This window comes from Neovison vison, chromosome 1 (assembly GCF_020171115.1).
Source record: "Neovison vison isolate M4711 chromosome 1, ASM_NN_V1, whole genome shotgun sequence".
Lineage (NCBI taxonomy): Eukaryota > Metazoa > Chordata > Mammalia > Carnivora > Mustelidae > Neogale > Neogale vison.
The window spans coordinates 306,182,853-306,196,923 of record NC_058091.1 but is presented as its reverse complement, the minus strand read 5'-3'; the positions used below and the strand labels follow the sequence as shown (position 1 = coordinate 306,196,923).

Genomic DNA, 14,071 nt, shown 5'->3' with positions numbered 1-14,071 from the left:
AGGAAACAATGCTTTCCGCAGGTCCCTCTTGTAACCCGTAAACAACACTGATTTGCAAATTTATGAGGAAGACTCCAGCACTCCGGTGAGACCAAAGAGCTACTTTCCTAATACAAAGACTGCAAACAGAATACTGGCTGATTGCTACCAAATGATAAAAAACTAGTGAACAGCCCATAAATGCTGCACTAACTCCTCAGATTTCAAAACAGTTGTCAGACGTTCTTTCAAAATCCTCCCTCTTTACTTTCTAAGTGTAAAGAATTTGCCAGCTCACAGGAACGGTAAGCACCTAGAAAATGTACACCATTGCAAATTTTTTTCATCTCAGTTTTACCGAATGCCTCCCAAAGTGATGCCACAAAACGTGAATGGCCACCCTGCCTCGTGCCACCATTTTCATTAATGTCCTTCGTTCCTTTAATTTCTCCGATGGTCGGTTTTTTTCTCACTTCATTTTCCTGTGACATTTGTCTTTCATTACCAGACTTACCAGGTCTGTATTCCTCCCGGGCTGAGTTAATTTGAATTTCTGTCTCGGCCGAAATTTCCAGCTTCTGTGTCACCTCTTCCGCGGTCTTTTTTGTGTTACTCAGCACAACTATGAGACTCTCGTCTTCCACCAGGGACCCCCGGGTACTCGTCAGCCGGTAAAGCAAATTATCTTCTAGCTCTTTCATCCTTCTTTTGTTTGCAGTTACCTCCTCCACGAGATGAGTTCTCTCTTTCTCCAGTTCCTGTGAATTTGCATAAAGATATTTTCTTCCTTAATTAACAACTATTGTTTGGCCATTCCTGAAAAAGTTAACCTATGGGGCTGCCTTCCTCCACTGTAGTTCTCATACTGGACTGCTGAAAATACATCAGATTAAGAAGAGGAGGAGAATGAATGGAAGAAGGAAGAATGGATGGCCAATAACAAGAAATTTGCTAAAAACACTAACAACAACCCTAGACCATCTATCTATTTCCTAAAGTCAAATCATTTTAAGTGACTTCTGGAATTATATGTAAGCTTGTTTTGAAGGTGAAAAATAGTTGAGAATATATTGGAATATATTCGAAGACGCGTATCGATCTCTCGGATTAAATACATTTTCTTCTGTTTAGTTTTTGTTTATAAGAGCTCTGTTGTTGTCTGAATGTGATTATTGTCAACTCGCTGGTTGAAATGGTATCCAATCCCCCGAAAAGCAAGTGTCCAAAAAACTTAGGCAAACAATCCACATGGCTGCTGTAAGTATCTTTAAATGGGAAACTGTTTTTGGTCTGGAAAGGTGCTATTCTCTCCAAGAGAAGGAAAGTTCTAGATCTTTCCTGAAAGATCTTTTTAAACAGCTGGGGAGAGAACGGTTTTGGAAGGTCATTGTCCTTACCGGCTACTTCTTCGTCATTGTGGTTTGGAGAGGGAGAGTCTGTGGAACAGAAGGAAGAAAAGGAGGAACTGGGGAGGGTGGAGAACTAGGCCATGGCCATGACACAGAACAAGGCAGCACAAAGCCCAGTGGCTGTAACTGAAAACCACAGATCTAACATAAAGGTGGTAGTAACAAAACTGCATGAAGACAAAGAACAAAGGCCACTGGCCACTGCGTTATGTTCTAGCCAACTAATCACCGTTGACTCAACAGTTATGATGGGTAGAACCCTACCAGGCTTTGACCAAAATCTCAGAACTTGCTTAACTCTTGGAGACAAAGCAACTCCAGCACAACCTGCCTTTATCACCTTTGCTTCCTTTTACTGGATTACATTGAAAAGCTTCCTTCATGGTTATTTTCATTTCACTTATTCACCAGGTAAGAATCTCAAATTTGAGAAAATGTAAAAAACAAACAAACCAACAACAACAAAAAAAACGAGTACAGAAAGTGACATCTAAGACAACTGCAAAATTCCTCTCCATAAGCTACTGTTAAAAAGGAGAACTTACGCTACAGTTACACTAAGGAATAAAGTAATAAAGTTTAAGGGAAAAATTCAAGTATTTTTATTGTCATATTCCCACATTTCCCACACTATCACTATCATGTCTGAGTTCCTAAATATCTATCTAAATATCCTAAGTATCAGTCTAAATATCCTCACCTCTTGAAGAAGACGGGTAAGGGAAAGAACGTAAAGCTGTAGGAAGAATGATGGTTTTGACATCAGGAAGACATGTGCTTGAATCGCAGCCCCCGGAGATCTATCAGCTAAACGGTGTTGGCCATGTTATATAACCCTCGAGCCTCAGTTTCCCTATGCGTGAGATGGATATAGAAACAGCTCAGACGGGCGCCTGGGTGGCTCAGTGGATTAAGCCACTGCCTTTGGCTCAGGTCATGATCTCAGGGTCCTGGGATCGAGCCCCGCATCGGGCTCTCTGCTCAGCAGGGAGCCTGCTTCCTCCTCTCTCTCTCTCTCTGCCTGCCTCTCTGCCTACTTGTGATCTCTCTCTGTCAAATAAATAAATAAAATCTTTAAAAAAAAAAGAAAGAAAGAAATAGCTCAGACAGTGATCGTCAGGATATAACTAGTAAAGCAGCTACAATAGAAACTGAATCACGATAACTGCTCAAAAGACATCTCTCTCCCTTTTCTCCCCTTCTTCGACTCTTCCCAAGCATGGATTTTTCAGAAGCATTATAATAGTTATTGGGAAAATAAGCAGTATGGAAAATAAAATTATAGGTTGGCACAAAATAAACCCTACTTCAGAATTTCACAAATCATTATAATAGCCTAATAAAGTGGCTGAAATGGGACAAAAGAGAACTTTCCAATCTTGTACTTATCTTAGAGATGCGTGGTCTCGTGTCTGCTGGGGCGAGAACATGGGCTGTCAAATCCCAAACTGTACCGAGTCTTACGGATTCTTCCAGCACCGTAGTTTTCCTCCATCTATGGGTTCCAAACCAATAGCCAAGGCCCTGGTTTAGCCTTTAGTTACTCCTCAGGGACTAGTCTAACTACAACTGGTCTCCCTTCTGACCCTCTTCTCTGTCATCACACCCTTTCCTGCTCCTAGACCTTTGGGGATCTCTCTCAGCTGTTTTGAAAGATCCAACATTCTCAACATAGTTAACAAGACATTACAACCTACACTTCCAATCTCATCTCCACCTGAGAACTACAGAATCAGTACTAAAATCCTAACCCCATGTTACTCACGAAAACTGTTAAATCACAAAATAAACAGTTAATATAATGTATACAAAGGGGCAAATCATCCAGTTCCTGATTTTAAAAATAGCAAGTAAAAGCTTGAACACTATTCAGATGGTTGGAGTCAGTTCAGTATCATTGTTAACACCAACAAATCTGTCAATTAAAGTAACTGCCTGTATTCCTAAAGGATTAAAATGAGGTTAAGAAGTACATTTCTCCCAAAGTCTGAAACTGATAAAATAATATCCCCTAAAGTAAACAGTATAATTTAAAGCAACTGGGAATTATGAAAGCAATCTGTATACTAAATAGTGGGTAAATAGCCAATCACTACAATGGGACAAGAGTTATGGAAAAAAAGAAAGTAATCTCTGAAGGTAAACAGAAAAGCTATTTGCTTCTCTTTTCCTTTTCTTTTTTTTTTTTTTTTTTAAGATTTTATTTACTTGACAGAGATCGAGCATGAGCAGAGCGTAAGAGCAGTGGGGGGAGGAAGAAGCTCACGCCCCACTGAGCAGGGAGCCCCAAGCAAGGCTTAGGGCTCGATCCTAGGATCTGAGGACCCTGAGATCACCACCTGAGCAGAAGGCCGATGCTTAACCAACTGAGCCACCCATGCACCCCCGCAACTTGTTTTTCACTCAGGATTTTAAAACAGAAAACCTATTTTGGAATAAGGTTTTCAGTGTATGCTCACGTGTATGGCTGATTTAAACATCGTTCTGTTGAACTATGACTTCAGGTCCCCCAAACTATAAGAAGATAGTTCTTTTTGAAATTAATAATAAGGAGCAAAATTGATCAAAATCATTTTGTCTATAAGCATTTTCCCATCAAAGGGATAACCTCAACACATACACACACACACACACACATAAACATTTGTGTTATGTATTCTATTTACTAAGGCTGCCATTTAAATTTTTTATAGAAACTGTGATAATATGAAAAGTATCCCCAAAGTGAGTAAGAAAGTACAGTAGTGATTCAGAACAATATCAGGAAACATACTATTTATTAATCAAAGTATCAAAAATTAAGTAGCTCAACGAAGATGCAAATGACAACTAAAAATATTTGTGTACCTAAACTGCATCTGTCACTATGGTTTTGAAATCAGTAAAAGGAAACAGGTGACAGCCTTTCAGTTCTAAGAGATCACCAGGATTTCATCCAAGGATCCTTCCCTTTTGTACCTTACATGGCAATTAAAATAGAAAGATTGAACAATAGCATTCAGATTTATTTTTTCTCGATACCGATGAGCTGGTGATAACGACATCTGTTTAAGGATCCTCATTAAATTATTTCTTCTGTTGGATCCACCAAGTTTGGGTGCTTCCACCCCTAAAGGAAATCACACATCTGTTGGCTCCTTTGGGATTCTGAACAAGGTGACCCCTGAGGCCTTGTGTTGTGTGAACAATAGAAGCTATTAATCTAGATTAGTATTTTTCCCCTAATAGTATATAGCTCTCTTTGAGTTTCTGTCTTGTTCTCTGGGATCAAGGTAAGAGTGAACCTAAGGGAAAAAAAATTTTAAGGACAGTTCCTAGAGAACTACTGGTTTGCTGCCTGTTTAAAATGGTCTTGATACCTCGCCTTCTGGTGACAACAGCAGGCTGCCTACATCTACTCACAGGTACATCAGGTCAACAATTGAATATGGCCTTGATGTGACCTTGAACAGCTCACACATTTAAAACGACTGCTTTGCAGCACACAGAAAATGTAGAATCATTAAAAATCTGCCTTCCCTGCATTCCTGTGCTCTGGGGTTTGCATCTGTTTCTGAAAGGAAACAGACCCGACAGCCAGCGGTCTATACAGCAGAGCACCAACGAGACCAGATCCCATGTGATAACAAGGCTCCTCACTGCCAGTGTCTCCAAGACACTGGACAGCTGGTGAAAGTATGGATTCAGAGAAAAACAGCCTTTCCCTGGCATCATAAGTCATTGTTCCCAGCCACCTTTCAGAAGAACCAACAGACCGGTAAAGGTTGGATTCATCCTGACTGCAGAGAACCCACACCTGGTTTCAGCTCATGCGTTAGGGAATATCTTAGATGCTTTCCAACACCAGCTTCTTAAGCAGGGTCGTCCCTGCTTTCAATACCCACCCTCGGCTCTGAACAGCATGTTATACTGATGGAGTATACACAGTAATCACCTAAGAAGAGATCATAGTCAGAGAGACTGCATTGTCACGGAAGTCAAAGGAACACTTTTTGAACCTATAAGGCTCTTTGCAAATGAGTTACTCAATTTCCAGAAAGCACCAGAGATCAACTCAGACCCCCTTGCCACCATCCAGGCTAAGGCGATTTAGCAATGTGAGTGAATTCGGGAGCGTGGTGGGAACACGAGATGCTACAAAAGAAAAGGCGGCTTGCAGGTTGTATATTACTGAAAAGCCTTGGAAAGTAAGTTCAACAGCTCACTTCATGCATGAGACCTTGTGTTAGAGGGAAGAAAACACAGGTTACGTATTGTCTAATCATGTGTTTCAGGGTAAGAAGACCCTCTAATATTCTAAGAGAGTAAGGGTCCCATTCATATGGCCATACTTTTCCCAAGAATTACCTACTCGGAGCCTGGAATGGATTCTGATCATGAGACAACAGCAAAGGAGTAGTTTTCTCAAGACACTCAAGGCACTTTTCTGGGGGGGTAAGAAAAAGCCCAGCCTGGGATCCACATCGGCTTTTCAAGGCTGTTGAAAGCCTTTTCAAAGGAGTTTAAAGTACCCCTCGCATCCTGTTAAACTTCTGTTTGAACAATTATGGCTTCAGTGCTGGAGCTGTTTTGCTGCAAATAAAATCTGTCAGAACAAATTATTTCTTCCAAGGAAACTATATTCATCTCAGCTGAATGTAAGAAAACCAAAGACAAGCCTATGTTTCAAACTGCTGCTGGGACTCCTTATCTGCTGGAAGCCAACACCACAGGTGAAAGCAGAGCCTAACACAAGGGTAATGGCCACTGCCCCAAAGACTCTTGGGGATTCCTTGCTCGACATTGCATGTGGCGGATGAAGAATCCCAGTCCTTCCTAAGTAAGGATATGGCAGTGCTAGGCTTCCTCAACCAGCTCGACTCTGACTCACAAAATAAAGAAGCGCATATTCTGAAGGCTGCTATTACTTCAGGAGCAAGTCTGTGGTAGGAACTCTGGCCTCAGTTCCTGGCATTCTGAGGTCACTAACTACGTGAATCTACAAAGTCAGATTTAATGCTCCTAATAAAACTTCTAACCATAGAACTCTATGATTCATGCACTATAAACTAAAAAATAAAAAGAGACTACCCATAAAAAAGGAAAGGAGGGAGGGGGAAAAGTGGTGAAGAAGCAAGAGATAAACATATAGAAGGTCTCCCAAGACCAAGCATGAAGCACACACACAAAAAAATGTTTTTTCAAAATCATAGGAAGGACAAATTCCAAAGATTTTGCCAAAGGTTTTAACCTAAATAAATCTTGAGTCAGTCTAAAAGGGGGCTATAAAATAAAGTAGACTTCTCGTTGCTCCTGGAGAAAATCAATAGCAACTCTTAGAGTTCATGCAGTTCTACCAAACAGTCTTATTAAAATCCTCTAGACTTCTTTAAGACTCACATGTTCCCTAGAGGCAACAGTGACTCAAAACAAGGAGGTTTATAAATTATTGGCTATTTTTTATCGATCATTAAGTTATTCCACCAAATAGAAGTAGAGAAAACAGATACATGACCAAGCCAGAGCCTCCAGAAGGTGCTCAGGGAGGTTCCAGAGTCACAAATGTCTGTCCCGTCACAACATACATGCAGCTCTCTCATATAGGCAACAAGTAAGACTTGAGAATGTTGTCTGTTAGCTGTTTTTAATCCCAGGGGTTTGAAGTCACTAGTCTTAATTTTATACTCCAGAAGCATAATAATGAATTGAATGAAAGCAAAACCTAGCTGTATCCTAGAAACCTAAAAGTTAACAGGCAAACAGAACTCACGACCATGCAAACTCTTCAGAAAAATGAAGCAATGTAAGACCAGAATAATGATGCTGGGCATGAGACTGATATTCTCATAGTCCCGTCATTATGCTCCACAAAATCAATGGATATATATGATTTATGAGACAGATGAAACACAGAGGGTAATCGGTTAGTAATTACCCAAGACACCTGGGAATGAATAATGGAAAAAAAAACACAGGAATAAAAGGCAGGGGGGCCTTAATCTTATGAAAACTTTTATCATATTATTTTCGTCAATGAAAGAATCACAACACAATGCCGAAAAGGAGGTGGTCACACTTCACTCACCTGCTTCTCTGTGAGGATGACTCTCCCCAGTAACTGATCTTCCAGACCTTTCATGGTGACAGTGAAGTCAATGATAGAGGTCCGAGCACTTATTTCGGGGGTGTAGGCTGGGTTGGGCAGTTTGGTGGTGATGTAGAGTCTGAAACCATCCATCACGTCTACTTCCTTATCACCAACTTTCACCTTTATTATAAAAATAAAGTCAAAAGTAATAAAACAGGCATACACCTTCCTGTGTCCTTTTCTGCACAGGATCAAACATTGCTTTAAGTAATTATATAACTGGAGATCTCTGTATACTGAAAAAGAATTCATCATTAGGCATTCACAGGGCTTCAAACCATTAGGATGAAAGAAAGAAAGGTGGGTAGAAAGGAGGGAGGGAGGGAGGAAGTTCAATGTATGCCAGTCTATACCATAAATTAGAATTTAGCATCAAAATTGGTGTGATCGCAAAGAAGTAAGATGGATAACCCATCCAAAATTTGGTTCAGAGATCAAGACTGATGACATCACATATGTACCAAAGGGTATAAAAATGTTTATTACTCACATAATGAGATTTCTGGAGAGATTAAAGTAGGTCCCCAACCAGTCCCAAAAACTGATTGAGAGAGTAAGGAAAAGTAGCTGTCTTCGGGTTTTATGGTGATTAGGAGGTTGGGCTGGGATAAAGGTTCCCACACAGGGCATCAATAGAGGATTGTATGGTTTGATTTTCCCACCATTGTCAAAGGCAAAAGCTCCACATTTTCTTGTCAGCTTGCCCAGATTTGAGAGAGGAGGGGAGGGTGAAGGTCATGATGGGTTTTGAAAGACGTCCCCACAGTCAATCATCAAAATGGAGTCAGGTTCTGTCACACAAAAGAAGTAGTTATTTCTAAAAGGACTGTTCTTAAAAACTTTAATCCGAACTAAGGAAGTGTAGAAAAGAAAAGCAAATGTCTCTTCCAATGACTTAAATTTCAGTTGTTGCCTAATGAGAAAATTTCATCTATGTCTATGTCACATTTACCTGGCCTCGTGCTAATGGTTCCGCACATTATTATCAATAGGTTTAACCTACCTTAAATGTAGACCCAGTCTTAATGAAGTTCCTCTCCAAAACATTATCCAGCGCTGGATCTAGTTCCTCCCCAACATCTTCAATAAGCAAGGGCCTTCCAAGAGAAAGACTGTCCTCCAGATGGTTTCTGAAATACTTGTGATTGAGAGATGTGATCTAGAAACAAGACCCAAAGGTTGCTGTTGATAATATCACCATGTCACGCACACAGAGAACGGACATTAAATGGCACCTGGGCATTCTATCACGGGACACAAATACGGAGATCTTTAGAGAACCTTATCTGGACCCATAGAGAGTGAGACTGTACTGCAAGCTTAAACTGTTTCCATCCTTTTCTTTTATAAACTGTCATTCCCCAGGGCAACCTGTCTTCTCATCACCATCACTTTTGTGACAAATAATAATGGGATAACCATGAAGAGTCCTAGTACAGCGCTACACACATGGTGTGGTACAACTCCACACTGCTCTGTTCATCAAGGAAGGATTTAGGCTCTAACAGGGGAATCTGAAACCTTCAAAAGATGGCATTAGTAGAGATCCATACAAATGTAAACACAATTATTAGAAAAGATTTTAATATTAGAGTTTAGACTTGCATCTGTTACTGCTCTATCAAGGATTGCAATAGCTACTATTTTCAATTATTTCTTACTTCTCAGACTCTTGTTCATCTGTGGCAATAAAACCTCTCGGTAGCATGAATGGACTCAAACACAAGTTACCTGGAGTTCGTACTGGCTTTCTTTGTTTTTAATCCAGATCTTCCCTTGAGTCTGTGGGTCAATTAACAAAGGATAGCGAGATGCCTTTGTGACAATGATTCCGTTCTGAATGGACAGGTCATCATTTGGCAGACCTTGGAGGTTCCATTCACTAATAGTGGGAGCATCAATTAACATCTCGTTGAGATTTAGGTTGTCTCCAAATGGGATTTCCCGGACTTTCATTTCCTTCTGCCAGTCATTGAGCAGCCGACTGCGAAACTCTTGGTTAAATGGACCAGAATAAGATAGAAAAGCTGTAGCCAACAACACATCCCCTAAAACAGAAAACAGAATGCCCCTGAAATACTTTATAATCAGCCTTGTAGATGTGCAGAATATTAAATATATTCTACAGGCAAAACCACTCTTTTAAACTAACTTCCAGAAACCAGACCTTGACCACGTGTTGCTATGTCTTGGTGAATAAGCAGTAGATCATCGTTAAACAGGTCCAAATGGTCCACCTGACAGGCAAGTAACACCTGACAGGCATCAACAACTAGGTTATTTTGATTCTTGCTGGATGTGAGAGTATGAATTTGGAGCTTAAGGGATACAAATCCTGAGAAGACAGAGCCTCCATTCCAAGTGACCCTGATCAATAAGACCATTGACTCACAGGAAAATTTGAAAGTGACCCTTTGAAGGGCAATAGCACATCTATCTAATAAGGACTGCACAGATGCCAGACCGGTATTCATCCTTCTGAAACATCTGGACACACACACACAGGAATTTGAAGGACTAGAGGGTTCGTTTGTATTCTGACAAAAGTTTGTTTCCTAACGCCCTAACAGAGTCAACACATAATCTGATTAATACAGGAATTTACATACCTACAAGTCTTTTTGTTTGTGCAGCAAACTCTTTGCTTTGTTCTGTCCATCTTTCTTTTTCTCCCGCCAAGCCCCCGATCAGCGCGGAGGCCGTCTGCATCTTCCGCCTGCAGCGCTCCGCGTCCTCAAGCAAGGTCTAAAAAAGGGCCAGAATCAGAAGAAAACTCTGTTCAGAAAAATATGGCCTCTGGCTGAGGAATATAATTTTAAACCATTATATATTATCTGCCCTTCTGAGACCTGTGAGCCATTTATCTCACAGGAAGCATAAAATTCAATTCCTGTGTGCCTGTGTTAGCCAAAGCCCAGCTTTTAAACCTTTACATGGGGTCCTGAGCCCACAGGTCACACTCTCCCCGGGTGTTAATAAGTAAGAGATAATAGAAATTTGCGTCATTTATGACTTCCTTATAAAGAAAAATAGAGACAAAATACAAGCATACTTACTAATACATCGCACAAGAAAAAGTAAAATACATATCCTACTTGAAAATCAGGAATATTTCTCCTGTTAAAGTTCTCGCATCATTAATGCTTCATGTAAGTGCACATCTCCTCTGACTTGAAGTGAAACTTTATATTAATCTTCAGATTGTGCTATTCTGAGGTTTGCTCACAGATCCCGGGGACACCTGACTCAGCAGGTCCCTTTCTGGTGCTCTGTGCATCAGTAAAAGACCTTGAACCAGAATTTCACATGCTGTTGCCACTCAAGTCTCCATTCTTAAAAACAAATGGTCCTCCTCCTTCTTAAGACCACTGCTAACACTACTTGTAAAAATGTGTATGTATGAAATAACAGTGGGGACAGATAAAGATTTAGCTATAGGACCAGTCACTGGAAATTCATTTATAACATATATGTATGTTACACATAATATATAATTATGTTATATATGCTAAATGTCTAATGATAGAGAAACATTTAAATAAATTATGGTGGAATAAGAATACTCTGAAGCCATTAAAATTTTCTTATAAAGATTTTTATAATCAAGAAAATATTCAATTACTAAGTTAAAAATTTAATTTATAAACAGTATGCATTGAATTATGTTATGTATTTAAATGTTATATTTTACATATATTTTTAAAATATATGTAAAGCAAGGAAGATGTTCAGATGGGAAATGAAAAAGAGCAAATACTTTTAGTGTTCATTTCCAGGATTCTCTATGCGTATATTCCATAAAGAACATGAGTTGCTTCTGTAATAATAACACAACACAGTGTTTTTCAAAAGCAAGATACGTATTCTAGTTTGATCTCTGAGATTCTATTCTACTGTTCCCTTTCCCCCAGAGTTATTGCAGGAAACCTAAAAGCCCAGCTGAGGTGTACCCCCACATCTATGTTGCCCATATTTGTTTATTTGTTTCTCCCCAAGAAGAAAGATGCCAGCTAGGAAGTGTGATCCTACAGATCACTTATTTCTGCCTACCTTTGAAACTAACTTTTCATGTAAAAGATAATTTTAAGATTAAGTTGTCTTCCCCAAATTCCCCATCCCACTCACAAATAAGAAAACGGCCAGGACCCTCTTCTCTGGCATTTTCTTTCTGGGAGCCCATGCTCATTTAGGGGATGGGAACAGCAAGAAGGGAGAGGAGCGGACATCAGAGAGTACGGAAGCCAGGAGCAGCTCTTCCCTCCAAGCCTGGCTGGAGCGATGAGCGGACTTCCCTGGGTTCCTCGGGCGGGGCCCCAGCCCACTCTCTGTTGATGCTCCTGGGGGGTAACCAGCCATCCTAAAGGCCTAGGGAAGTGGACCCCACAAAGGCACCACCCTGTGCAGAGAGGAGTGGGGCACACACTCCTTCAGCGAACAGCAGAGACCTGGGGCTGGAGGTTATGGGTCCCACCATGGTGAACTGTGGATTCAAGGCCCCCCTCCAACATTCTCTAAGTCCATAAGCACCCGGGACTTGCATGGCGCTCATGGAGGGGGAAGGAGCCACAGAATGACTGAAGGTCATCTTCACTCCAGCATGGGGGAGGCAGGTAGACTCACAGCCAGATTTTGTGTTTTTTAACTTAAAAAAATTTGACATTTGTCAAAACAAGTTTTAAAGTCAGAGCCATGCCTTCACAGTAGCACTTCTTGTATGGTCCTAACAAGCAGGAGATGCTCAAATCCAAAAGAGCATATTGAATGAACTGATGCAAAAATATTCCAACTGAAACAGAACAACACGGGACCTAAAATATTTCCAATGTATTCAGTAGCACCTCCAAATGGATGAGAGTGTCCCCGTGGCAAATAATTATCACACTTTCACCACAGTTTCCGAAGTAGATTTTCTCTTTATGTGATGATGATAGGTGAATCCCAAAAGCATAATAAACAAACCCAAATAGGTGATGTACAATTACTTCTCTAAAATTTCTAAAAGTCTCTTCTTTTGCTTTCAGGAGTGGAAGTATCACACATTCTCACATAGTAAAATTTGAGCATTCATCTAAGTTCCCTTGTTGGGACTCCTGTAAGAGACTGGACTACCAGAGCGGGAACCACAACCTTGACCAGTGAAGATCGAGAGCCGGCAGGAGGAAGGGAACAGAGTCTTTCCTTTATCTCTTATTTACCAAACACGGATTTACCAGAGCCAGATACAGACTTTGTAGGGCCAGAAGCTAACATATCTGTCCGCTTCAAGAAAATCATTAGAGATTCATAAATACAAAACACCAAGGTGAATGTGTGTTTAGACTGAGAGGGGAAAAAACACTACAAAGTCTTGGTGTTGGGGCGCCTGCGTGGCTCAGTGGGTTAAAGCCTCTGCCTTGGGCTCAGGTCATGATCCCGGGGTCCTGGGATTGAGCCCTGCATGAGGATATCTGCTCAGCAGAGAGCCTGCTTTCCCCTCTCTCTCTGCCTGCTTCTCTACCTACTTGTGATCTCTGTCAAATAAATAAATAAAATCTTAAAAAAAAAAAAGTCTTGATGTCTTAGAAACTCAGGTACCTTTCGTCTGAAATTTCTAGGCATTTTATCCAAATGCTTATATGCAAATACTTGCCAACCATAACCGGGTGTCCCTCTCACCTTCAGCTCCCAGAATCCCCAGCGCCTAGGACCCTGTGCACATGAGAAGCTCTGAATCTTAAGCTACATTAGTTGTGTGTTAAAGCTGTCTAAATTTCCAGAAGGAAAGAAGTCCGTATGGAGCTGGAATTAATAGAAACAAGATAAAGAACCTATTGCCCAGTGAACCAGAAGTGTCTGAACCCAAATTCTGAAAGGTTCTATAGCTGCTATTTGCAGCCTAGGTTGAGAAGACCATAGACGGTCATTGTCATCAGATGCAACAATGTGGCCATAACACTGGTCCAGCAGAGAAGCCTGAAGTGGACACCAGAAGACCAAGATCTACTTCTGACTGCCCAGCCCTACAACTAGGAGCTGTCCTCTGGACCTCAGCTCCTTTCTCCAAAATGACAATTTAAAAAGCCATCTTGCTTACCTTGCAAGATCAATTTAAAGCTTAAATGAAATGAAGAGGGAAGACATGATTTGAAAAACAGAAAGTGCTCCACAAGGGGCTGTTTTCACCACCATCCATGAGAAGACTCAGAATGTTTATGTTCCAGAACAGACTCCCATCTTGGTTGACCATCCTGACCTCTCACCAAGGTCCTCAGGGCTTAGTGAAGGATGAAGTGTTGTTTATGTACTATGTATACATTGAATCAATCCCTGCTGGGAACCAAACCCTTGGAGAAAGAAAGGAGCAAAGGAAGGGTTTATGGTAGCCATATTAACATATGACCGTCCCTTCGGTGCTGAGGAGTTACCTGCTTCTCGGTCATGGCCTGTTCATACTCAGCCTGCACCACATCGAGCTCTGCACGCTTGTCATCCAGCTCAGCCTGGGCCTTCTGCAGATCTTGCATGGCCAAGACGTAACGATTCTCCTGTATCACCAAGTTGGCCTGCACAGGACATA

General features: G+C 41.0%; 1 protein-coding gene across 1 annotated transcript in view; it reads right to left on the bottom strand.

The window, feature by feature from the left end:
- Nucleotides 1-14,071, bottom strand: part of DNAH5 (dynein axonemal heavy chain 5) — a 168,892-nt gene that overhangs the window by 31,562 nt on the left and 123,259 nt on the right. The window contains exons 45-50 of the mRNA XM_044233758.1: nt 13,920-14,057; nt 10,125-10,260; nt 9,247-9,563; nt 8,519-8,674; nt 7,453-7,635; nt 494-737 (exon numbers count right to left, since the gene is read on the bottom strand). Coding sequence (XP_044089693.1) covers nt 494-737; nt 7,453-7,635; nt 8,519-8,674; nt 9,247-9,563; nt 10,125-10,260; nt 13,920-14,057 — 1,174 coding nt within the window. The remainder of the gene's footprint in view (nt 1-493; nt 738-7,452; nt 7,636-8,518; nt 8,675-9,246; nt 9,564-10,124; nt 10,261-13,919; nt 14,058-14,071) is intronic.